The 22,920-nt window shown below is 45.2% G+C and overlaps 2 protein-coding genes and 1 long non-coding RNA gene across 9 annotated transcripts in view; 2 read left to right on the top strand and 1 right to left on the bottom strand.

Moving 5' to 3' along the window:
* Window positions 1-5,620: 5,620 nt before the first annotated feature.
* Window positions 5,621-13,872, top strand: ATP6V1G1 (ATPase H+ transporting V1 subunit G1). Its single transcript, XM_079113594.1, has 3 exons — window positions 5,621-5,776; window positions 9,472-9,572; window positions 13,083-13,872. Exons 1-3 carry the CDS (start codon window positions 5,695-5,697, stop codon window positions 13,254-13,256), a joined length of 357 nt encoding a protein of 118 aa, XP_078969720.1. The 5' UTR covers window positions 5,621-5,694; the 3' UTR covers window positions 13,257-13,872.
* A 1,961-nt stretch (window positions 13,873-15,833) lies between these two features.
* On the bottom strand, window positions 15,834-20,654 carry LOC306645023. The gene is made up of 2 exons (XR_013759510.1): window positions 18,955-20,654; window positions 15,834-16,509 (listed from the first exon to the last, which is right to left on the bottom strand). It is a non-coding gene; the product is annotated as an uncharacterized lncRNA (long non-coding RNA).
* Window positions 17,899-22,920, top strand: part of TMEM268 (transmembrane protein 268) — a 231,986-nt gene continuing 226,964 nt past the window's right edge. For 6 of the 7 annotated variants that reach the window (XR_013759507.1, XR_013759508.1, XM_079112278.1 and 3 more), the window contains exon 1: window positions 22,106-22,230. The gene's annotated coding sequence lies outside the window, so the exon portion shown is untranslated. Of the gene's footprint in view, window positions 17,919-22,105; window positions 22,231-22,920 lie in introns of those variants that run through there. The other variant, XM_079112280.1, reaches the window with a different exon arrangement.

A 22,920-nucleotide genomic window follows, 5' to 3' on the forward strand; every position in this document is an offset into this window, starting at 1 on the left:
ACCTTAGGGAGTTAAGATAACTGGGAGGGTGACCTCAGACAGCTTAAAAAAATGTCCATTCTTTCAGTCTCACATGTAAGCTTTTGGGGGACACCACATATCTAAACCATAGCAGCTCCTCTACTGTTCATCATATCTGTAGGAATTTGACATTTCATTATCCATCTTTGGCAGTCATTTCTATTTGGCTGTGTATTATCCCTAAAGACAAGGGGGACAGTAAAGCACCATGCCCCTGGATGCCTCCCTTCCTGTTCCCCCAAACCTAGGCAAGTTAAGGGACCAATGTGAGCAAGCCTGGAGGGAAAGTCCAGGTATATATATCTTGAAGGACACTGGCTTTCTTTCACGTACTCCGAGAACTAGGGCAAGTTGTTGCTGTGCAGAAAGATATTTTCTTGTCCACTAGGACGGCTGCTCCTTGGAATGCTGGTCATACCGGCAAACTAGGCAAATTAATTCTGATCATGTCACCGCTTCTGCAGCCTAAGATACAAAACCCCTCCCTGGGTGGGGAACAGGTGCACAATTGAGGCACTGTGGAAAGGCTACGTGACTCATCGAGCTGGCCACCAGTGGATGAAGCACTAAGGGAGAGAAGGCACTGTGTGGCAAAGCACCATGAGGGACAGAGGTGGCATCTGCCAGCCTCTTGCCTCTGATCTCATGTGAGCTTTCCCCAATAAACCACGTGTCTCCCATGCTGTCTCGGGGTACCTTCTTTGCCCTGTCTGCAGCCCACACCACTGCCCTGGCACGACTGGGCTGTGAACGAGACAGGCTGCTCACCCCATTAACTCCAAACTCCAGGAGGACATAGAATGGGTTCATTCTGGTCACAAGATACAGCCTGGCTAAAGGTTGGCAGTTACTAACTCCCCAATGCACATTTTTAAGTAAACAAATGAATGAAAAAGATTATTGTTAATATCTCTTTGCTCATGACTTTGTTCAGACTCATTTGTAGTTAATTTCAAGGAATAATTTGCAATTCTTTATTTCCTTGGTCACTTTCCAGGCATGCTCTTCAGTTTCTGGGACAACAGAGTAAAAAAAAAAAAATTACCCTGGCCAATCCTGGATCTTTAACTGTGTAGAGATTGAAATAACAAGTAAATGTCATCATAGCAACATGCAGCTGAGTGGCTCACGGGGAATGGATGTTATCTCTCTAATGCTGGTAAAATTGAGGAATGTAATCTCAGCCTCTACCTTCAGAATAAATCAAGAGGAAGGGCTTTTTAGTTATTTTTTGCAGTACTGGGAATTAACCCAGGGGGCGCTCTACCACCAATCTACACCCCCAGCCTTTCTTAAAAATCTTTTATTTTGACACAGTGTCTTACTAAATTTCCTAGGCTGGCTTCAAATTTGTGATCATACTGCCCTGTCCTCCTGAGTCGTTGGGATTACCAGTGTGTGGCACCAGCCTGGCAGGGAGGCTATCTAATCCTCATTATTTCACTGTGGAAAGCATATACAGTGGCAACCTGAGGCAGGAACCAGAAAGCTGTATCCCAGGAGGCCCCATGCTGGGGTGGGGCAGTTAATTCTTCCATGAGTTTCCCAGGGGACAGTTAAGCCTTAACCCTAGATCACGTGTGGTGGCCCTGCAAATTCTCTGGGAGCAGTCTGTCAGAGGTGAACTTCCACTAACCACAAACACAAAGCAAAAGGCCTATGATTTTTGGTTGAGAAATCACTACCATGGGGGCCAGATGTCTGTGTTCTGAGTTGTGAGCATGTTCTAAGCTACGTATCAACTGATTTAAATATTCTCCTGACAACAGTATTACATTATTACTAGCCCCATTTTTAACATATCATAAATCGTTGTTCAAGGTCAACCAGCAAGTAAAGGACATGGCTGGGATTTTGAGCTAAGCCATCTATTCTTTTGGCTGCCTTGAGTCACAGCTAAACTGGGTGGTCTCCAACTTGCCTCTGAAAAACCCACCTCAGAGTGTGCACATTCTTTCCCTGGAGGTGCCAATACATTCCTTGGTGAAGGCAAGGAGGCCTGCCAGCCACCGCTTACCCTTGAGATGACTTCGAGAATTTCTGCTCTAGACAGCTGGCTCAAGACTTGAAGGCCCGCCTCTGAGGGCGATGGCTTCATTTTCATTTCCTTGTTATTGTGGGCCGCCTCCTCAGGGGACCCAAGTTCTGATAGTAAACACCCACTCTGATCTTCAGAAAATCCAAACCCGTCTGACATTTCAGAGGAGGGATTGTCTAGTGTTTCTTTCTTTACACAATAAACTTTTGGAATGCTTCCAGGAAAAGAATTCTGGAATGTGTAGATATTTAGATGCTCTGAGGAACTGGGCTGTTATAGGAACCCTAATGTGAGGGCTTTTGTTAAGTGTAGAACCAGATTTGCAAATTGAACAATTATCCCCTAGCCAGCTAAAAACAACAGCTCCCGTTTGCTGGCACTTAGACGACTAGAAACTGTGCAAAGGATTCACGTCCAACTTCCTCATCTCTCTCTACTTTCTAAATAAAAACTTTATTGAGACATAATTCACATACCTCACTGCTTATGCTTTTAAAGTGTACAATTTAGTGTTTTTTATGTATTCACAAGGATATGCCACCACCATCACCACCTTCTAATTCTGGAACATTTCTATTGCCCTAAAAAGAAATTCTGTACTAGTGAGCAGTCCCTCCTACACCCTCCCCTACCCCAGCCCTGATTATCACTAGTCTGTTTTCTGTGTCTGAAGACTTTCCTACTCTAGACATTTCATATATATATATATATGTGTGTGTGTGTGTGTGTATTTGGATATATAGATATATATATATATGTGTGTGTATATATGCACATATATATTTTTTGACTGGATCTTGCTATGTTGCACAGGTTGGTCTCAAACTCATGAGCTGTAGTGATTCTCCCACCTCAGACTCCCAAGTAGCTGGGACCACAGGCATAAGCTGCCACACCTGGCTTGGACATTTTATGTAAATGGAACTGTACATATGTGGTTTGTTGTGCTGGCCTTCTTTCACTTGGAATAGTGTTATCAAGGTTCATCTATGTTGTAGTTTGTGTCAGTACTTCCTTTTTATGACTGAATATTTTTCTATTGCTTGGGTATGACGTATTTTATTTGTCCACTCATCTGTAGGTGGACATTTGGGTTGTTCCACTTTGGGGCTACCATCATTTTTTAAAATCTTCATCCCTCTCTTAGAAGGGGATATTGTCTTCACTCATCAACTGAGTGTACTGAGTTTCCTGAGAACACTAAAACTTAAAATCTCCCCAGGAAATCATTGAATGGATTTAGAAGTTGTAGAGAGAAATCGATTCGTGGTTCTCACACCAGGAAAGAACAGAGTTGGAACCATCTTTCAACCCCAACCCCAAATGAATGCAAACATCCTGAGCTACAAATCCACCTTTTCCTGGAGTGCAGAGAGATTTCTAATAAGAAAAATTCTGGCATCATTCTATGTACTCGGTACTTGGTGAACTCTAACAGGTCCTCTTGTCCCTTCTGTAGACTACAAGAGCCCTGCGAAAAGGCACAGCTGCTCAGAGGTTCCAGTTTGCAGTGTGACTAGACTGAAATACCTCATCTGACAGCTGACAGGGGTGTGACTTTGGGCTGGATTACTTATCTGCTCAGTTTTAGTGTGGGCATTATAAACTGGGATTATCATTTCATGGTAGTTCTGAAAGAGTTATGGGTGTAAGTCAAGTATTTAGGATAGTGCCTGTTATAATGCAAACGCAACCATTGGCTTCCCATTTTGTATGGGGGACAGGGGACCATCTCTGTACCAATTCAAGCTCCCCCAAGATCTACACATACCGGTCCCTTTCCAGTAGCTGTTTCTAATCCATTTGCCACTATACATTCCTGGGTAATTTCTCATTACCCAGATGAGATCTCCCCCAGTGCTGTGCCAACTCAGGGTGTGGTTCATGCCAAGCAAGCCCGCTACCACAGCCTCAGCCCTCCTATCTCTGTTTATTTATTCCCAGACTGGGGACTGAATCCAGGAGTACTGTGTCACTGAGCTACACGACCAGCAGACTTCCCTCCCCTTTTGAGATAGAGTCTTGCTAAGTTGCCGGTCTTGAATTTGCCATTCTCCTGCCGTAGTCTGGGATTGCTTGCTGGGATCACAAGCATGGAGACCACGCATGGTTATCAGGTTTCATTCGAAATGTGCCACTTCACTAGGACAGCCTTCACATGCCCTTCTACATCCTCCTCCCCTTTGTAAAGCACACTGTGTATTTCCTTCATGGCTTTATTACAGTTTGTAATTGTTTATGTGTTTTACTTAACCTGTCTTTTGTCTGTAAATTGTGAGCTCCACCAGGGACTTTGTCTTCTCTGCTGTGGCCTTACTGAAGCCAGAATTGGGAACAGGTAGTTAGTGTAGAAATAGGGGATCAGGTCAAATCGAGGAAATGGCCATAAAATCATCTGCCTCTGGAAGTTGGAGACTGCCCCTGGAAGAATGGAATGTCAAGGCTCTCTGGAGCCCATTGATTACCAAATTTACCTGCCTTTATCAAGGACTGCAAGCATGGAGCTGCTAATTAATGCCCCCTGGGCCCTACCAAATTTACCTGCCTTTATCAAGGACTGCAAGCATGGAGCTGCTAATTAATGCCCCCTGGGCCCTTGCCTGCCTGAATCACCCTGGCCCTCCCCCTGCCCATGGCTTCTCACTTAATGCAAAACCAAGCCTAGTCACGTAGGCAGGAAGGAGAGATAAGGGGGAGAGAGAACTGGAGAACAAAAGAATTTAACCTATAAAAGATGTAGGGTGCGCTCACTTCTTGGGACTTGAGAACATCAGCCATGGCCCCCTTCTCCCTGCCGGGAGAAGTCTGTATTATTAGCTTTAAATAAAACCTGCTTAACATGCTTGCCTTGGCGTGCTTCTCTAGTGTTCAATCTTCAACATTAGAAGGAGCAGAACTCAGCACCGGTAAACGGCGGTATCATTACCACCAATCATACTGGACACTCATCAATCATTTATGGAAAACAGTGCAGTTCTTTCCTGAGATCGGTTCAGAAAGGGACTGTGACCTGGCTAAAAATCAGATTAGTAGTCGATTTGGCAACAATTCGGGATGGAACTCGTGCCTCACTGCGTGCTAGGGAAGCACTCTACCACTGAGCTATGTCCCCAGTTCAGTGTCCCTGTGTCACTCCAGGAGTCCATCCCCAAAACTAGCCAGAATTTTCCCGAAGTGCTCCTAAATTTTGAGTGCCAAGGAAATTTCCGGAAAGGCAGGGAGTACACCGGCAGTACGACAGTGTGGAAAGTAGGGGAAAGTGATTTGGTTTGGCCCTGAACCTTAATGTGGGCATACCAGTAGTGAATTAGAGCAATAACAACGCTGCCGAGAAGCTACAAGGACCTCCAGCAAAGAGACAACAGGTTCAGCCGGATGGGCGAGAAGCAGGAAGGGGCCCAGCTCCCGCAGGCGCAGTTGCAGCGCTCCACTTAGGCTCCTCCTCCTCGCTCCCGCCTGCGGGAGCCCAGGACTTGCGAACCGTCAGCTGACGCGACGCTGCGCGGGGCGGGTCACGTGACGGCAGGGCGGGGCGCCGTCTCAAGGCGCAGGCGCAGAGCTTGGGCGGCGGTCAGCTGACCCAGGGGCTGTCGCGGAGTTAGGCCGCTCGCCTGGGCTTCTGAGTCGCCGCAGCCATGGCCAGTCAGTCGCAGGGGATCCAACAGCTGCTGCAGGCGGAGAAGCGGGCCGCTGAGAAGGTGTCGGAGGCCCGCAAGCGTGAGTTTCGGGGCCGCAAGCAGGCGTGGGTGCAGGCTGGTGAAGGCCGCCGGGCCGAGGGAGGTGGGAGGCGGGTGAGGCCCGGCCTGCCAGGCGCGGGGTCGCGGCCGCTTGAGTGTTGCGAAGCTCTTCGGAGCCGAGGCTCTGGAAGCCCTAGATGTGGGATAGTAAATGGGGCGCGGAGACAATGATGGATTTCTGTCCTTGGGACCTGGGAGGCGCGTGAGTGCGCCTTCCAGACGCTTTGTCTTTCTCCCTCCCACTTGCTCCTCTGGGAAGCTCCGGCCCAGTGAAGGGAGCCACTATGCACAGAACCGTTCAGACTCGAAACGCGAGTTCTCTTTGCCTCTTTCTTCCTCGTCGGGGACGTTTAGTCCTAGTCGCCAACATGTGTGTTGAAGCGTTCACTTTCCCCCCATCTTTACCGCCAGTGTCTTAGAACCACAACTTCTTTGAAGCCTCTGTAGCAGCCTAACTCGTTCTTTCCTTTTTTTTTTTTTTTAATTTAATGCGGTTAGTAAGCGCCAACACAATATGGGTGCATCACCATCACGGTATTCCACCTACTCTTGAAGGAAGTAGACACTGGATAGGGTAATTGCCGGTAAATGGAAGTCTGGAGTTGCTAAAGAGTTTAACAGGTGGGTCTAATCTACATCGAGGAATGGAAGAAGCCAGTTCTGTGTTCTGCACGGGCTTCAGTGATGCGTGTAAAATGCAAATATGACTTCCCCACTACGTTTCCAGTCAACAAATGTCCAGTGGCAGCAGGATAAAGCCCCGATTCCTTAATGGGTTAGAGGAAGTTCTGGATCTCGCTTTTATATTCTTGCCAGCTCTCAGTTTGGGGTACTCTTTTTCCACAGGGAGGTGGTTTGAGTCCTTAAAGACGACTTTGTTTTTACCTGCTAGCCTTGCATAGATCTTCTGATTGGAAGAACCTTGCCCCATTTTCCTCCCCTTTGTTCTCTAACCGTTAGTCTTTCTTTAGACCTCAAAATGTAGGCAACAGTTCTTCCTGGAAGTCTTTCCCGATCATTGTTCAGTGGATGCTAGAATCCCTTGCAAGTGCTTGTTTCTGTGGTACTGGTGCAGGAACCTGGCTCAGTCATTAGATTAAGCTCCAATATAGCAAGAACTGTGTCTAATTTAACTTTATCTCATTTCTCATTTGAGGCAAAGACGTTTCTGCTCCTATTTTACATATGGGAAAATGAGGCTAAGAGAAGTGATTTGACCACATGCTAGAAAGTGGCATAATTGCAGTTTAGAAGCCTCCTTTCCTGTGCAAGGGTAAAATATCAAGAAATTACTTTTTGTAATGCCTTAGTGTTTGTTTTAGTATAAGACTCTGATATTCCATATCCAAGTACATTCTAGCTTGGATGTGGGAAGGGTTGTGATACTCTTTATTTCCTAGGAAATGCCTTATTTCCAGGGTGCTAGGAATGGAAAGAAGCTACCCCCATTACTTTAGTGACTAGAAAGTTCTGTGTTCTTTGTAGCATATTTCCAGTCATGCCCTTGATACAGTATTTCCAGGATGACTTTTTAGAGATTGTCCAGTGATGAATCATCAGGAACAGAAGTTTTATTTGGGGGGAGAGGAATAGAAAAGACAGTAGAATTAATTGGTCATAACTTTCCTAGCTTTGTATTTGTATACATGACCAGGGTAACTCCACATCATGTACAACCACAGGAGTGGAAACCTAATAGAATAAGTTGTATTTTTTGTATGTATATTTTGCCAAAATACATTCTACTCTCATGTATAACAAAATAAAAAAAGTTTTATTTGTTGGGAAGGATGTGAGACTGTTAGGGGAAGTGCAGGGACAGAGACTTGGAATAAGGTAAGAGTAACTGAGTTCCTTGGAAGTAGGGGCTCAGGTTTACACCTTGCCCTGCTCTTGTCAAGCCTGGTGCAGGGTCTTGTGTCTCTGATAACTATTACTTATTTGCTGAATGTGTTTGTTTTAAATGGCTAATACATGTTTTAGGACACTATCAAAAGAGCTACAATTTGAAAAAAATTCCCCTTTCTTGATTTGTAATCATTTAAGAATTGGGAAGATGCAGCACATGATAAAATGAAATGATTTCACGAAATCATTGTTTTGGACCTTAAAATAAAATAAAAAAAAATATGTTATGGTTTATCTCATTGGAATGCTGAGAGGCAGAAATGGTATTAATTGATTAATTTAGGGAGCCCCAGGAGTTGGGAGTGATGTACTGTGTAATTAGGTGGAGCTTGGAGCTTCTGCATAAAGTTGGGGTCATAAATATTGTTTGGAAGATATTTGTGGCTTTGAAATATGGCCCACTATAGTTATGGGGAGGATATGTGTGAAGGATTGAGGTTCAAGTGGATTGAAGCCTATGGCAGTAAGCCCAAATTAGCACCACTGTAAATATAAACTTGGGGAAATAGTTTAGAGAGAGACTTGTTAATTGTTTCAGACTAGCTGCAAGGAGTGTTGATGTCATAGTCATTACAGGTCCAAAATTCTGTACTTAATCAGTAGTTGGAAGGTTAAATCACTATCATTTAGCCACATGGGTTAACTGAGCTGGACAACTGATAGATACTACAACGCTGTATAGATGCAAGGTGTCTTTTGCTGTGAGTTATATAAATACTCTGGTTGATAACCTAGGACTGCCTCCTTTTTTTTTTTTTAATTCCTTCTGGGTATCCAAGAAGTTTGGTGAGCAGAATCAAACAATATGTGTTAACTAGCCTTGTGATCTGTTTTCACACAGGCTCTGAGAACTTAGTGTTTTTTTCCAGCATTGTGTTAAACTGTAGACTCCTAGAGACCAGAACCCCTGTTTCCCCTTGCCCCTCGCTCCTCTGCTATCTTGCTTCCCACTCACAACTTTGCTTACTTCCTTGTTCTAGGTATGGTTTTTAGTTTCCAGTGTTACATCATCTGTTTCATTAGTTACATTTTAGTTTGATGTCCCTTGGGAGCACATTAGTGTCTTCTCTAAGCTCCTAAGCAGAGCTCCACTTGTCATCAGCAAGTTAGGTGTTTACTTCTTGAGCAGAGGAAAAGTTCCCCAGGTGACCAGTGCCATCCTTCTTATATTGGTGTTCTCTTTGTCTTTCTCTCGTTTTTTTTTTTTTTTTTTTTTTTTTTTTTTCTTTCTTTTTCTAAAGACAAGGTCATGTTCTTGCCCAGGCTGGTCAGGAACTCCTGAACTCAAGTGATCCTGTCTCCTGTCTCAGCCTACCAAGTAACTGAAACCACAAGCATGTGCTACCATGTCTGGCTTTATGTTGGTTCTTAGTTGAGATTGAGAGAATATTCTGACATAATGTTTTTTTCCTGTCGTTTTTATGGGCTGTAGTTATGGAAGACTTTTTTTTTTTTTTTTTTTTAAATGATTCCAGGGTATCAAACCCATGGCCTTGGGAATGCTAGGCAAACATTCTACCACTGAGCTACAATGTAATCCCAGCCCATGAAGGCATTACTTATTATCTAATCACTTCCTTATAACCTGAGAAGGCAGAAACCTATACTGTTAGTTAGTTCTGAGTTCCCTCTTCCCTTTGCACATCTCTTGGGACTGTGTTTTAAATATTTTTCTGTTTACTGTTAAAATGTACCATGTCAGTGTCCATTCGCTTTTTTACTTATCTTTTAACCACTTCCTGATGTAGCTTTCTCCTTTGAAAACAGGAAAGAACCGGAGGCTGAAACAGGCCAAAGAAGAAGCTCAGGCTGAAATTGAACAGTACCGCCTGCAGAGGGAGAAAGAGTTCAAGGCCAAGGAAGCTGCGGTGGGCCCTGTTTCTTTACATTTTTGCTTTTATTTTCTTTGCCCCTACCCTAAAAATCATTCTTCATGGCTTAGAGAGTCTAATTCTGATAGTTTTGAGAATTTGGTTATTGTATTTATTCATTTATTTTTCTGGTGTTGGGGCTCAAATCCTGGGTCTTGCCTGCTAGCTAGCAGGTATTCTGCCACTGAACCATACCTTGAGTCTGTGTTTTTCTCTTACTTTTTTTTTTTTTTACTGGGGTTTGAACCTGTACCCGCAGCCCTCATTATTTTTCATTTTGAGACAGAGTCTTGCAGAATTGCTGAGGCTGGCCTCAAACATGGTGGCAATCCTGTCTTTGGGCTCCCCAGTTGTAGGGTGTAATTGGGATTACAGGCATGCACCACTGTGCCTGGCTTGAATGTTTTGTTGGATGCTCAGGCTGAGTATCTTAAGATGATCAGTTCTATTTATTAATTAAAAAAAATTTTTTTAAAACTAACGTTGACTCCTCATTTTCACTTATTCAGTCATTTTTAAGTAACCTGTTAAATAGTTAATATTACCAGGTGGTGTGCTGGGTGCTGGGGGATCAGCTGTGATTAGAAATAAACATAGTCCCTGCCCTCATGGAACTTAGCTTACAGTCTGAGAGACTCTCAGCTGTGAAAAGTCCTGCGATGCTCATGAACACAGATGTAATGGAGCCCCCTTCAGTACAGTCGTAGAGATGTTTACAACCAGTATGGACTTCTGTGATGCATGCAACCGTGGTTCAGAAACAGATCTCAGCAATACATAGGATGCAAAGAAAATTCTACAAAGGAGAATGAATGCAGGAGAATTTCACAGTGAAAAGAGACACTATCAGAACTCTTGGATCCAGGTAGCAGAAAACCCAGTTCAAACTATGTCACAATTTATTGGCCTAATAATTAAAAACCTAGGTGAAAGACTCTTAATTCGGGAGCTTAAATAATGCCCACAGTACTTTTTTCTGTCGCTCAGCTCTGCCTCTGTGTGCTTCTACACTGGCTCCTAGCAGTTTGAGGTAAATACCCTCCCAGGTCCAACTCCGGGGAGTGAAGGCGGATGCCTTCCTCCTAGCATTGAGATACAAAAGTTGGAATCATCTTTGCATGGGCAGTTACAAAGCTTCTAGGCTTAAACTGTCTCTGATGGGGGTGATTGTTAAAAGTCTAAAGTTGTCAGACAGCACACAAAATAATAATCTTGTGTCAGGGCAGCCATCTGTGTCCATATTTTTACTCTTACTGCTACAGTTGCTTATAGAGATGTTAACAGTGTTACATTGTAAAAGCACAAGCTCTGAGTTTTTCTCAGCAGTATTCTATGACAGTTTGCGGGAGCTTGGCATAATATAGTTTATATTCATGGAACAGGTAGTGGGGTTTTCCTGTAGTCCTGTGTAGGGATTATAGATTTAAAAAAATCTGGGCCTGGGGTTGTGGCTCAGTGATAGAGTGCTTGCCTAGCACGCATGAGGCACTGGGTTTGATCCTCAGCACCACATAAAAAACTAAACAAATTAAAGGTATTGTGTCCCAAAAAACCAAAATGAGCTGTTTTAAGTATTTCAGCTGAGCAGTTATGAAATGCAACAGGTTATTTCTGCAATTACAAACACTTATAGTATGAAGAGTTCAAAGCTTGAACTTGGAAGACTTGAGTTTGAGTCTTTGTAAGTTCATTACTTTGCTTTTTGAGCCTTAGTTTCCTAATGTCTAAAAAGTGAGTTGATTGCTTTCTCGTAGGTTCTGGTGAGAAGTAGTATGCAAGAGTGCTTTGAAAACTAATGTTATGCAACACGAAGGGATCTTGTTGTTAGCTTATATACATACATTTATGTTAATAAAATGATACAAGAGAAGATTAGGCAGTGAAAAAGGTTAAATTTACTCTTGCTGAACCTGGTTGGCCAAGTTCTGGTAAGTAGGTATGGCAGTTAGCAGAAAGCCAACTATATTATAAAGACTGTAGAAAGTAAAAGGAAACTCACAAATCATTACGTGTTAATTTATGAATAGAAAAAACTGAATAGTTAACCCTGATGTCATGGTGCACACTTGTAATCCCAGCAGCTTGGGAGGTGGAGGCAGGAGGATCATAAGTTCAATGCCAACCTCAGCAACTTAGCAAAACCCTGATTCAAAATAAGAAAATGGGAAAAAAGAATAAAAAGGGCTGGGGATGTGGCTCAGTGGTAAAACACTCCTGAGTTCAATCCTCAGTACCAAGAGAAAAAGAAAAAGGGGGCGGGGAGAAAACTGAATAGTTAAGATACGTCGTGCAGTAAGAAATTGAAGTAATAAAAAAGAGCACCAATGAGAAATTAGTTTTGCTCTCACCTTGCCTTGAAGTCCTCCTCAAAGCCATTCACTGTTGGTGTTTTTGTTTGGTTTTGTTTTGGTATTAGGGATTGAATCCAGGGGCACTTTACCACTGAACTACATACGCAGCCCTGCCACTCACACTTTTGAGTTTTACTTCTGAGGCTGGCCTCAAACTTCCAGTCCTCCTGCATCACCACTGTTAAGTGTTTTGTTTTCTTGGTATGTTTGAAGGAACAGCTGTTATGCATGATACTGCTGAATTTGCTGAACTTCAGGGTTAAAACAGTCACAGTGGTGAACCTCTTTGTATATTCCTCATAAGTTATATCTTCCTTGTGTTTATTACAGAGGTTTTTTTAAAATAACATCTCTTCCCACTTTTTAAAACCACAGCAAAAATATTTGAATATTACAGTGTTACTGTATCTTGCTTCCCTTCCCCTTATCCAAAAACTTTGCCGTTCATTTCATGTTGCTAAACGGTATTGTCTTTCATTTGTTTGTTTGTTAGTTTAGTTTGTGTGTGTGTGGTAGTAAAGATTGAACCCAGGGGCACTCTTATTACTGAGCTATGTCTTCAGTCCTTTTTATTTCATTTTGAGACAGGATCACACTAAGTTACCTGGGTTAGCCTCAAACTTGTGATCCTCCTGTGTTGCTGGGATTACAGTCTGCACATCACACCTGGATCACAGTATTTTGTTGTATAGAAGCTCTGTAATTTAAATCAGTCCTTTGTTGTTGATTTTTGGCTCCCCCGATCCCCTGGACTTCTGGGCTCAAGTGATCCTCCTGCCTCCCAAGATGCCGGGATCCCAGGTCTGTGCCACCGTGCCTGTAGCATTGAGTCTTTAGGTTGATTCCAGTCTTTGGTTAAGCCTATATGATGGACTTTGGAGAAGTGTGACTGTGTCTTTGGGATGGCTTCCATCCCAAAGAAGAGTAGCAGTGGAGCCACTCTGCAGCCTGGTTTTGGCTAAATGGGGCTCCCTGTTAACTCCGTGTGGGAATGCCTGTCTGCTCACATGATCTTCAGTTACAAGGTTACAATACCGACTAATGATTGATTCATTGATGAGCTTGAGTTTCTCCAGAAGTTAGCAGGTTGCTTGCTAAATGTTCCTGGACTGTTGGAGCATCATCCTGATATTCCTTTGTCATTACTCAACCTCAGGCCCTGGGATCCCATGGCAGCTGCAGCACTGAAGTGGAGAAGGAGACCCAGGAAAAGATGACCATCCTGCAGACCTACTTCCGGCAGAACAGGGATGAAGTCTTGGATAATCTCTTGGCCTTTGTCTGCGATATCCGACCAGAAATCCACGAAAACTACCGCATAAATGGATAGGAGAAGAAAGAAGCCCTACTTTCTGGTTGGCGCTTCAGAACATGAAGTGCCTTGTGGAATACGAAGCTTAGCAGAGCTTGAGTTCAGTTTTTACGAAAGGCATTAAATTATTTCTCTGTTATATAGTAGGTCCCTTTTGGAGAGTAGCAAATCTAGCTTCTTTGTTCGGCCTTAGTCCTTATCCAAAGGTTTCATCTTTTTACCTCATCCTTCTTAGAAATTTAATGAGTATGTGTTATCTGTTTTCCTATGCTTTCTAGATCAAGCAGCGGATGTATTAATACTGACTTTTTCTTCCTTAGATCTAGTAGAAAAAAAAAATTCTTTGAAGAAAGAAGGGATTAAATATTTTTTTCCCTTATACTTTCTTGAAGGTCAGGGGCTTTATCTATGAAAAAGTAGTAAATAGTTATTTGTAACTTGTCTGAAGCTGCAGCCAGCCTTAAAATCATTCATTCTGACTAAGGGTTAGAACAATGAATAGTAACGTACTTGTTTGGGCTGCTGTTAGTTTATTTTAATCAAAATTACTAGATGATAGGACTCAAGAACTTGTTACATGTTATTATTTGGTGTACTGATAATCATTTAAAAGTAAAGATTTTGCCATACATTTTCCCTCCTCTGATTTATCCTTTTTGATAATGCAAAGTACACTTTGGCCCAGATGTTCTATGAAATTTCACTTAGGAAATTAACATAGGGATCACATTTACATACATAATTAGAAAACATTCAAGGTATACATTTTAGCAGGAAGGAAATTGCTCGTGATTTCACCCTCTAACTGTTCTTGAGTCTGGAGTTTGCCTTTTCTTTGGAGGACCTTGTGGTGGGTCCCTTGGGCAAGTTACCAAGCACCTTTCTTTCCTGGTGGGCTAAATGGTGTGGGAAATACTGTAGTGACTTCACATTAGCTCTTAAGAGTTTAATGTCCTGTGCCCTGTATAAGCTGACAATCTTTCTTTGGTTGCAGAATAATTTCTGGTAGGTAGAAACAGCTGAAATAGAACAAAGGGGGATTTCCCTGCCTGTTCTAAAACAGTGTGAGACGAGTTGATGGTATTTTTTTTTTTCTTTTTTTGGGGGGGAATGGAACTCAGGGGCACTTGACCACCGAGCCACATCCTTAGCCTTGTTTTTTGTATTTTATTTAGAGGCAGGATCTCACTGTGTTGCTTAGTGGCTGGCTTTGAACTTGTGATCCTTCTGCCTGATGGTATTTTTTTAAGTCTCAAGTGCTTCAGGATGATTAAATCTTAGGCCACGTCTCTCTAGTTAATTTTCCATTTCTCTGTTCCTTTTTTTAGTTGAAAGGGTTTACTGTATGAGCTTTTCAATTTTGTACTGTTTAAAGTACTCCAGTCTTGGTGAAACGGTCAAGTTCAGCAGTGACATCCATATTGAGAAATGCAGCACTCTTCCTACTTGACCTTCAGTCAAGTGTTGACCACTTCTTCCTTGAACCATTTGCTTTGCTTCCATTATGCAGTGGTGGTGTTCTTGCTTCTAGGTTTCTTCCTGATTGCTCCTCATTTCTTCCCAAGGTTTTGTTCTTGGACTTCTCTACATTTCCTTGGCAAGACCACCTTTATTTCATGGTTTTGTTTATTTTTGTGGTGCTGGGGATTGAACTTGGGTGCTCTACCACTGAGCTATACCCCAACCTTTTTTATTTTGAGCCAGTGTCTTACTAAGTTGCTGAGGTTGGCCTTGGAACTTGGGAATCTCCTGCTGCCGCCTTCGAGGTCAGTGGGATTACAGGCCTTCGCCATCATGCCTGGCTCTCATTTCATAGCTTTAAATAAGTTAATATTGAACATTTCTATATCTAGCCCATCTCTCTTGAATTCGTCTTCAAATTGCATATGTGACATATGGTTGTCTTACTATCTCCATTTTAACGTGTTTCAAACTGTACCCAGTTTTGTTAAGGCTTTAAACCTAGCATTGCTGAGCATAACAGTTCTAACCTCCACCTATACCTCTGCCAGTACAGATTTCCCAGTGGAAAAACATGAAGCCACACTTGTATTCCCTGGTTTAGAGCACTCCCTACTCTTTTGGGTGTGGTGCTGGGGATGGAACTGAGTGCTTTGCAAGCCCTGTATCACCCAAGCTACACTCCCCACCCCCCACCCACCCTTAGACACATTTTGTTTTGACCTTGTCATCAATGTGTTGATCCTGGATTAGTAGGGTTGAGCCAAGCAGCTCAGTTTGCTACTCACAAGCCAAAAGAGGGGAGTATTTCTCTCAATTGAGAGAACAGAGGTAACATCTGAAAAGTTAAAGCGCTCAGTGACCTAATTCATTTGAAATGTGAGCATGGAGTGGAAAAGATATGATGGTGAGGAGGAGATGTGGTAGTGGCTGACGGAAGCGCTGGCTGGAGGGAGGGATTAGAGGATTGAGGTTGGGAGGAGTGAAGTCCCAGAGTGATCTGAAGGCCTTGAGATCCAGTACACAGGTGGAGAGGGGTTCTCAGTCCTGGTTCTTCCCAGGGAACTGGCAGGTGCTTTGGTCCTTCCTAGTCAATTGAATCTCTGGGGGTGGGGCCTGAGCTAAGGTTTCTTAAAACCCCTGGGAATGCTCAGGGAAAGGGCTCTGTTATGATCTTCTCCAAGAAATTGGCATCTGTAGGGTACATCACCAGAGAGCAGAGAAGGTGGGGCAGGCATGGTGGTGATTATGTGGATGAACTTGAGTACCTATATACAGACCAGTGTGTGATTTGTTCCCTCTTGGGCAAAAAAGGATAGAAATGATGTACATGTGCCTATACTTACATAAGCAGAATTTATCTGGAAGTAGAAGAAATGTTTGAATAGTGTTTGTCTCTGCAAAAGGAGGTAGGGTCTGGGCCTCAAAGGGAGGCTTTTTGTTTTGTTCATTTAATCCACTATAGGAATGGCAGAGTCCCTTGTCTGTACCCACTAAGTGCAGTAGGGACCTCTCCAGTTGTGACAACCAAAAGTGCCACCAGACATTACCAAATATTCCTGGGAGCCAAAACTGTCCCCAGACTAGAAGTACTCTAAAGCAAAAAGAAAATGCTAAAAAACAAAACAAACCAAAGCATTACATATGGTGCCTAGAATACTGCAGGTGCCCAGCATGTGTTTCCTTAGTTTTAACAGTACAACAGGTTTGTTTCTTGCCAAGGTTGATGCAGGTTGGGTGATTTCAGGGCAGTTGTTCCTTGGAGATTTAGACTACCACTTGTGGCTTCACCATCTCAGCACATGATTTCCTTGATTGCAGGGAAGAAAAAGTTGACATTAGGCATTGACTCTTGTATACTTCAACCTTGAAATGACACACGACACTTGCTCTTGCCATTGACCAATGTGAGGGACCATTGTGACCCAACCTGATTGAAAGGAAGACTGTGCAAGAAGGGGGAAACCAAGGGTGTTCAGGGAGTAAAAGTGGTGCTTCTATCTTTTACCCTCTTTTTTTTGTTGTTGTTTGTTTGTTTGTGGTGCTAAAGATCAAACTCAGAATCTTGCACAGGTCAGACAAGCCTCTACCACTCAGGTGCACCCTTGGCCCTTTACCATTAACTTTCTACCTGCTAGCTAGTGTTTCCTGAACTTTTGCATTTACATTAACCAATGGAATCCTCAACATCTCTTACTGGATTTGAGGCAGAGAGGGCTTAAGGAATCAGCCCAAGGATGTGCAGTGGAAGAACCAAGATTCTTCAGCATCTCTTAGCATCTGTGCCCTTAACTATTGCGCATGCTCTTAGTACCGAGCTTCATCATTGTACTCCTCCAGTGTAGCATACCCTTCTGATCCTTTTCTCTACCTCATCTGGTTTCTAAACAGATGCTCCTTAATTGCACTTAGGACAATCCTACAGTTGCCTGGAGCGGAGGATGCCCCCAGTATTGTTTGTTACAAGCATAAAAATTGACCATTCCATTCTGTGCCATAGCTCAGACTTACTCAAGTTCTCCCTGATGGAAGACAAAACAGCTTACAGTAAGGCATTGTGTAACCTTGTGGGTAACTTCTTACGCAAATTCCCTGAATAGCCACTCCCACTTCATAGCTGATAGGGGAAAAACTTGAGAAAAGTGAAGTAACTCATGGGATGTCTCAAATCAAATCTGTGTGTCTGTCTAGTGAGGAAGGCTTATTGTGTTCTGAGCCCTTTAAATTATAGAATTTCAGTTTTGCAGTACTGGGACCCAGGACCTTGCACATGCTAGAAAAATACCCTACCACTGACCTACATCCGTATATTCTGGGCACTTTGTACAACAGCTCTGCAGGTTAGGCACTATAATTCTACTTCTGTGGATGAGAAAGTTGAGGGTTCAAGGATATTTAAGGTCACAGCAAAGAAGTGCCCAGAATGAAGTCAAGGGCAGCCTGCAGATTGCAAGCAAAAACTTCCTTTGTTTGCTGGGTGTGGTGGCACTTGCCTGTAATACCAGCTACTGGAGAGGCTGAGGCAGGAGGATCACAAGTTCAAGGCCAGCTTGGGCAACTTTGGGAGACTGTCTCAAAATAGAAGAGGGTTGGGGTGTGAATCAGTGGTAGAGCACTTGCCTATCATGCAGGAGGCACTGGTTCAGCCCTCAGCACCAGGAAAGCAAGGCCTCCTGCACTCTGCCTTAGGCTCCGGGGCACTGAGCTTCCTCCAATCTGGTAAGCTTCTGGGACTGGTGGAGTGAGGTCTGCAACTACCGTTCTGCTTTTCTTGGCGTATTTGGCCTTTCTACTCAAGAAGGTTGATGGTGCTGTTGTTAGTCAACTGCAGCTGTCTGATGGAAAGGATGTGCTTTGATGGTTTCTGCAGGCCCCTCATTTTTCACCTTTTATTTTTTCCTTTCCTTCAGGGATGATCTGGCAGATGTCAGAGTGTTTTCCTCCTGTCTGCTGATCTCCCATCACCGCAGTGGCTCTGAAGTGACTGACTGAAATAGCTTCCATACAAGAGGCAGTTCTAGTTTGGCGTTTGTTTCTCCTCCCTGGGTAAATAGGCAGGTCTTAAGAGGCAGGCTAGGCACGCTCATTACTGAATGTTTTGGCCTGTCCGGTGGTTTGGGGAGAGGAAGCTTCCAGATCATGATGTCAACATCTGCCTTTTCTGGCTTTTAACTTTTTATGACACTGATTGGCTCCTGGGTCAAGTGTGAAGTGAAGGCCACAACAGCTTATTGTGTTTGTGGGGATGATTGATGGAGAGGGTTAGGCTTGGAGAGTCTAGACAGAGCTCCCCCCCCCCTTTTCTTCTTGAAAATAACTTATAAAGGGAAGAGTGACAACATTTTAGAACAGAAGGTCAGTAGAGGAGCTGGCAGGGTGCATGATTGGGTTGCCTGCTGTTTAATGTTGTTTTTAAGGATGAGAAAACTGATCTAATTCTCTAGTTAGAAGCTCAATTGCCTTTTTTGTATTATTGTTATTATTATTTATTTGAGGAACTGGGAATTAAACTCAGAGGACCTTTTGCATGCTGGCAAATATTCTGTCACTGAATTACATCCCCAGCCCTTTTTATTTTGAGACAGGATCTAAGTTGCCCAGGCTGGCTTCAGACTTGGGTTCCTACTGTCCCAGGATCCTGAGTAGATGGGATCACGGTGCATGCCACCGTGCCCAGCCCAGTTACCTTCAGTTGCCCTTCTCTCCTCTCCCAGTGCTCCACCCCCTGCTCTGTATACCTGTCCCTGGCACTTACCTTTCTGTATGTAGTGTAGAAACAGACCCTTGACACCCCCTGGATGGATTGTGGGCTGTCTGACAGGAATTCAGAGTTGTTTTTCTTCTGGTTTTGACCCAGTTTTCTGACAATCAGCATGTGATTTTTGTTAACCCCAGTACACCTCCTGGTGAGGACACGTGTGTGTTGAGTCCCAAGCTCCTGTGCTGTCAGCCTGCATCATGGATATCCTGGAGATGAATTCATTATTTGGCAATGTGAATTCCAGGAGAAATTTGCAATAGAAATTTCTGTAAAACACACTTTTGGAAATAATTTTAAAAATAGTTCACATTGAAGAACATCCATAACAATTCAAGGTGCTTAATATTCATAACTTAATTGTCTCACCATCTCTGAGGTAGGTATAATTTTTTCTATTTTATAAATTAGGTGACTGAGGCTTAGAGGGATTGAGATGAAGTCAATTTCACAAGGTCACAGCTAATTAGTGGCAAAGCCTGTATTTGAACCTGGGTATGTTTGACTTCCCAGCCTGAATGGCTGTATGTTTTAGTTCACTTTGTACAGGTCGTGGCTATGTTTCAAGTGACAGGTTTCTAAACATGTTCAGGAAGTCTGTGAATATATAATTGGCAGACCAATTCCAAACACAGGATCTAGCTTTTGATCTTGGCCTCTCACATGCTCACCCAGCAGTCCTGAGGCTCCTCCTCTACCATCTGCTGCAGCAGTTTAAGGTTCTGCCAGGCTGGAAAGAAGTTCATTCTGTTACTTCATCCAGGTTGCCAAATAGTGTTGGCTGCTAGCCCTCAGACACGGGTCTTTAGCCCTTGCAGTCACAGCAGGACAGACGGAGCGCCTGCCGAGGAAGGGTGGCGACAGCCGGGTTCGTGGTTATTTGGATTTACCTGCAGTGAGGCCCTTACGATTTCATTGTGTGTTCATTCACCACAGCAGATGCATTTGACAAACGCCGAGGGCGGGGCGCTGGGACAGCTCTCTGAGCATGGGCAGCAGCAACCTTGTGTCCAAGAGCTTGATTCTCTTTTTGGGAAAGGAGAAGTGACAAACGACCACACCATGTGATAGGTATGGGTGTGGGCTAAATGAGAGAGAAGGAGGGACTGACACGGACAGGAAAGGGCTACCAGAAGGGCTCTGATAGTTGAGTCCTGAGAATGAGTTGGTTAGTCAGGTACTGAGGTGGGGACAGGGTTTGGGGATAACCTTCCAGATGGAGAGGGGATGGCAACCACAGAACTGGAAGTGCGAGAGAACATGGGGTGTAGGAGGAACTGAGATGCTGTGTTCCTGGAGCTTAGGGTATTTAGGGACTTGGGGAGGGTGGGGGAGGGAAGCAGCTTGTGATCACCACAAAGGCCCTGGTGAATCCATCAAGCTGTTGCAGCTGACGTCGGCTTTCAGACTTTGGGATTGTACTGCCCTTTCTCCATTCTGCACCGAGCGCCCACTCCCTCTGGGCATAGTGTCAGGATTGCCACATGCACAGGTTTCAGAGATGCAAACACATGATGCCTTGCTGTCCAAGATTGCGCCTCGCTTTTACAGAATCCATTCTGCTTAGCACCTCACCATTTCATTCCTGTGGACTTCCACTTTAGCAGGCGTTATCCCCCTTTCATAAACAAGGGGGTTGAAGTTCACTTGTCAGTAAGTAGTAGCGCCTGCTTGGCCAGCTCTTCTGGGTCTCTGTGGTGTAGAGACTGATGTGTCAACGTGAAATTCATGGTGGAGTGTCCAGCAGTGAGGATGAAGGGTGAAGGCAGCCCAGCCGGAAGCACTGGAGGACAAGCTCTGGCTTTATGGAGGAGGTAGGCCTTGCCAGAGAGGCAGAATGTAGAGACATGGGGATCCTTGTTGCAGGATCCCTTTCAACATCTATCAGCATTTAGTAAAACTCCTGCATCCCTCTGGTCACTTCTTTCCATGCCCCTACACTGCTCACTACAGTCCAATATAACACCTATATAATTCAGCAGGTACCCAATGCCAATTTGCTGAAAAATAAATCAACTTCATTTTTAGTAGTCCACTGCCTGGACCCTCACTTGCCTGGTGAATGAGGGAGCCTGGGAGCTGTCTGCCACCTAGGGTGTCAGTTACTGCTCCCTGCCTCCAAGCATGCTGCTTCTGGGCTGGCTGAGCTTGCAGCCAAATAGTCCTTGGTCTGAGGGTCCCCCAACAATCTGGCAGCATCTGCTGAAATTAAAAATGCGTGGAACTGCAGGCTGTGGCATGCCTGGAACAATGTGACCGTGAGTATCCAGCACAGCCTGTCAGCAGGAGTGGGACCATGGGCCATGTCCACCGAGAGGGAGGGGCCAGGAAAGCAAAGACCCTTTTTACAATACATGGAAGTTATGAACCCCTTCAAAAGAAATAGAGTGGAGTGGAGATGAATGCCCAGTCAGGTACTTTTTTGAATGAAAGAGCAGGATCCCCAGTGGAATAGAATCTGCTGCCTTTTATGTGAAGACGTGCACATGTGGTTTCCAAGGGAAAATACACAGGGTTAGTGCTCTACTTAGGGGACCGGGCACTTAACTTTTCATTGCAGACTCTTCTGCAACTTGGGGTCGTGGTGGAGAGGGTGGTGGCCAACACGGTAGGTGGCAGTTGTGAACACCAGCAGAACAACGTGTCTGGTTGTTTTGAACACCTCACACAGATTATCTCATTAAATTTTCACACAACCCCATGGCATCGTTATAATTAATGATTTTTAGGAAAACAAAACACACAAAGGGTAAATAATTTACTGATACAATTAGCGGAGAGATTGGAGTTCAGGCAGCGTGATCCCCAAACTCATAATTTTTCATTAAAAAAAGTCGCTGACAACTTCTGGACCCATCCACTGCCTCATTCACTGGATCCCGGGACTTAAGTCATAGGGGACTGGATCTCACAGGTCCGCGGCTGTTTTACAGCGATCCCGGCGCGCGGGTGCAGGCAGAGCCCCGGATCCGACGCACGTGGTGGAGCGGGCGCGGAGGCCCCTTCTGGCGTCCTTGGGAGCCCAGCTGATGAAATGCGCCTCCCAGCTGGGCTCCGCGGGCCCGGCACAAGCGTTCCCTCCAGGCCCGCTGCGAGCCCGACGGGCGGCTCCTCCCGGTGGGGTGACGGGCGGGGGCCGGGGGCGGGCCCGGGAGGGCGGTGCCGCGCGCTGGAGGCGGGCGGGCGCGGGCCGCGGCGTCGGGAGGCTGCGGCGCGGAGGGGCGCGGCGCCCCCGACCTTCCGCGTCTCCGGGCGGCGGCGGCCGTGACGGGGGTGAGTGTGCGCGCGCCTGTGCGCCGGCGATCCCGGGTTGGTGCCGGGAGGCGCCGGCGCTGCGGGTTCGCTGGGCGCCTGCGTCTCGGCCTGCGCTCGCGCCCGAGGGCCGGGCTGGCACGGTGGCCCCGAGCTGCTGCGCGCTCTGGGGGCCTTCCCGGGGTCGGCCTGGGAGCCCGCGGATCTGCGGGCGGGGGAGATTTGGGGTGAAGGAGGCCCCCCGCCAGGCCGCAGACCAGGACGATGGGAGGGCAGAGACTAGGGCAAGGCCACGTACGATGGGGCATTCTCGGCCTGGAGGAGCAGGGGTTTCAGTGCTACCTCCCACGCAGACCTTGACCTTGGATTACTTACTTTCTTTTGAGTCGTAATTTCTGCATCTGTAAAATGGGGAGTTTGGGTTCATTTTGTTCTAGGCTTGTCCACCCCAAAACTTCTGTGGTGGGCCCTCCTTTGAGCTCTAGTAGGATTTCTAGTTCCACAAACAAACCAGAACCCGAGTGAGGAAAACGGTAGTTGCTCTTTCCCCGTGAGGAATCTGAGGCCAGCACATCCCTCTTAGGGAGGCTGAGCAGTGTCTGCAGAGATGGAAACCCCTGGGCATCCAGCTGGCGCGCGGGGGCGGCAGTGGGTGACTGGAAGGTCTGGTTAAGCCGCAGAATCCCCAGAGGGAGCCCAGAAGTCAGAACT

Source organism: Sciurus vulgaris (assembly GCF_902686455.1).
Source record: "Sciurus vulgaris genome assembly, chromosome: 15".
Lineage (NCBI taxonomy): Eukaryota > Metazoa > Chordata > Mammalia > Rodentia > Sciuridae > Sciurus > Sciurus vulgaris.

Bases quoted from the DNA above. Each gene is read 5' to 3' on its own strand.
- ATP6V1G1 (XM_079113594.1), top strand. From the start codon at position 5,695: ATGGCCAGTCAGTCGCAGGGGATCCAACAGCTGCTGCAGGCGGAGAAG. The intron at 5,777-9,471 runs GTGAGTTTCGGG...CTTTGAAAACAG, and splicing joins GGTGTCGGAGGCCCGCAAGC to GAAAGAACCGGAGGCTGAAA. The intron at 9,573-13,082 runs GTGGGCCCTGTT...ACTCAACCTCAG, and splicing joins TCAAGGCCAAGGAAGCTGCG to GCCCTGGGATCCCATGGCAG.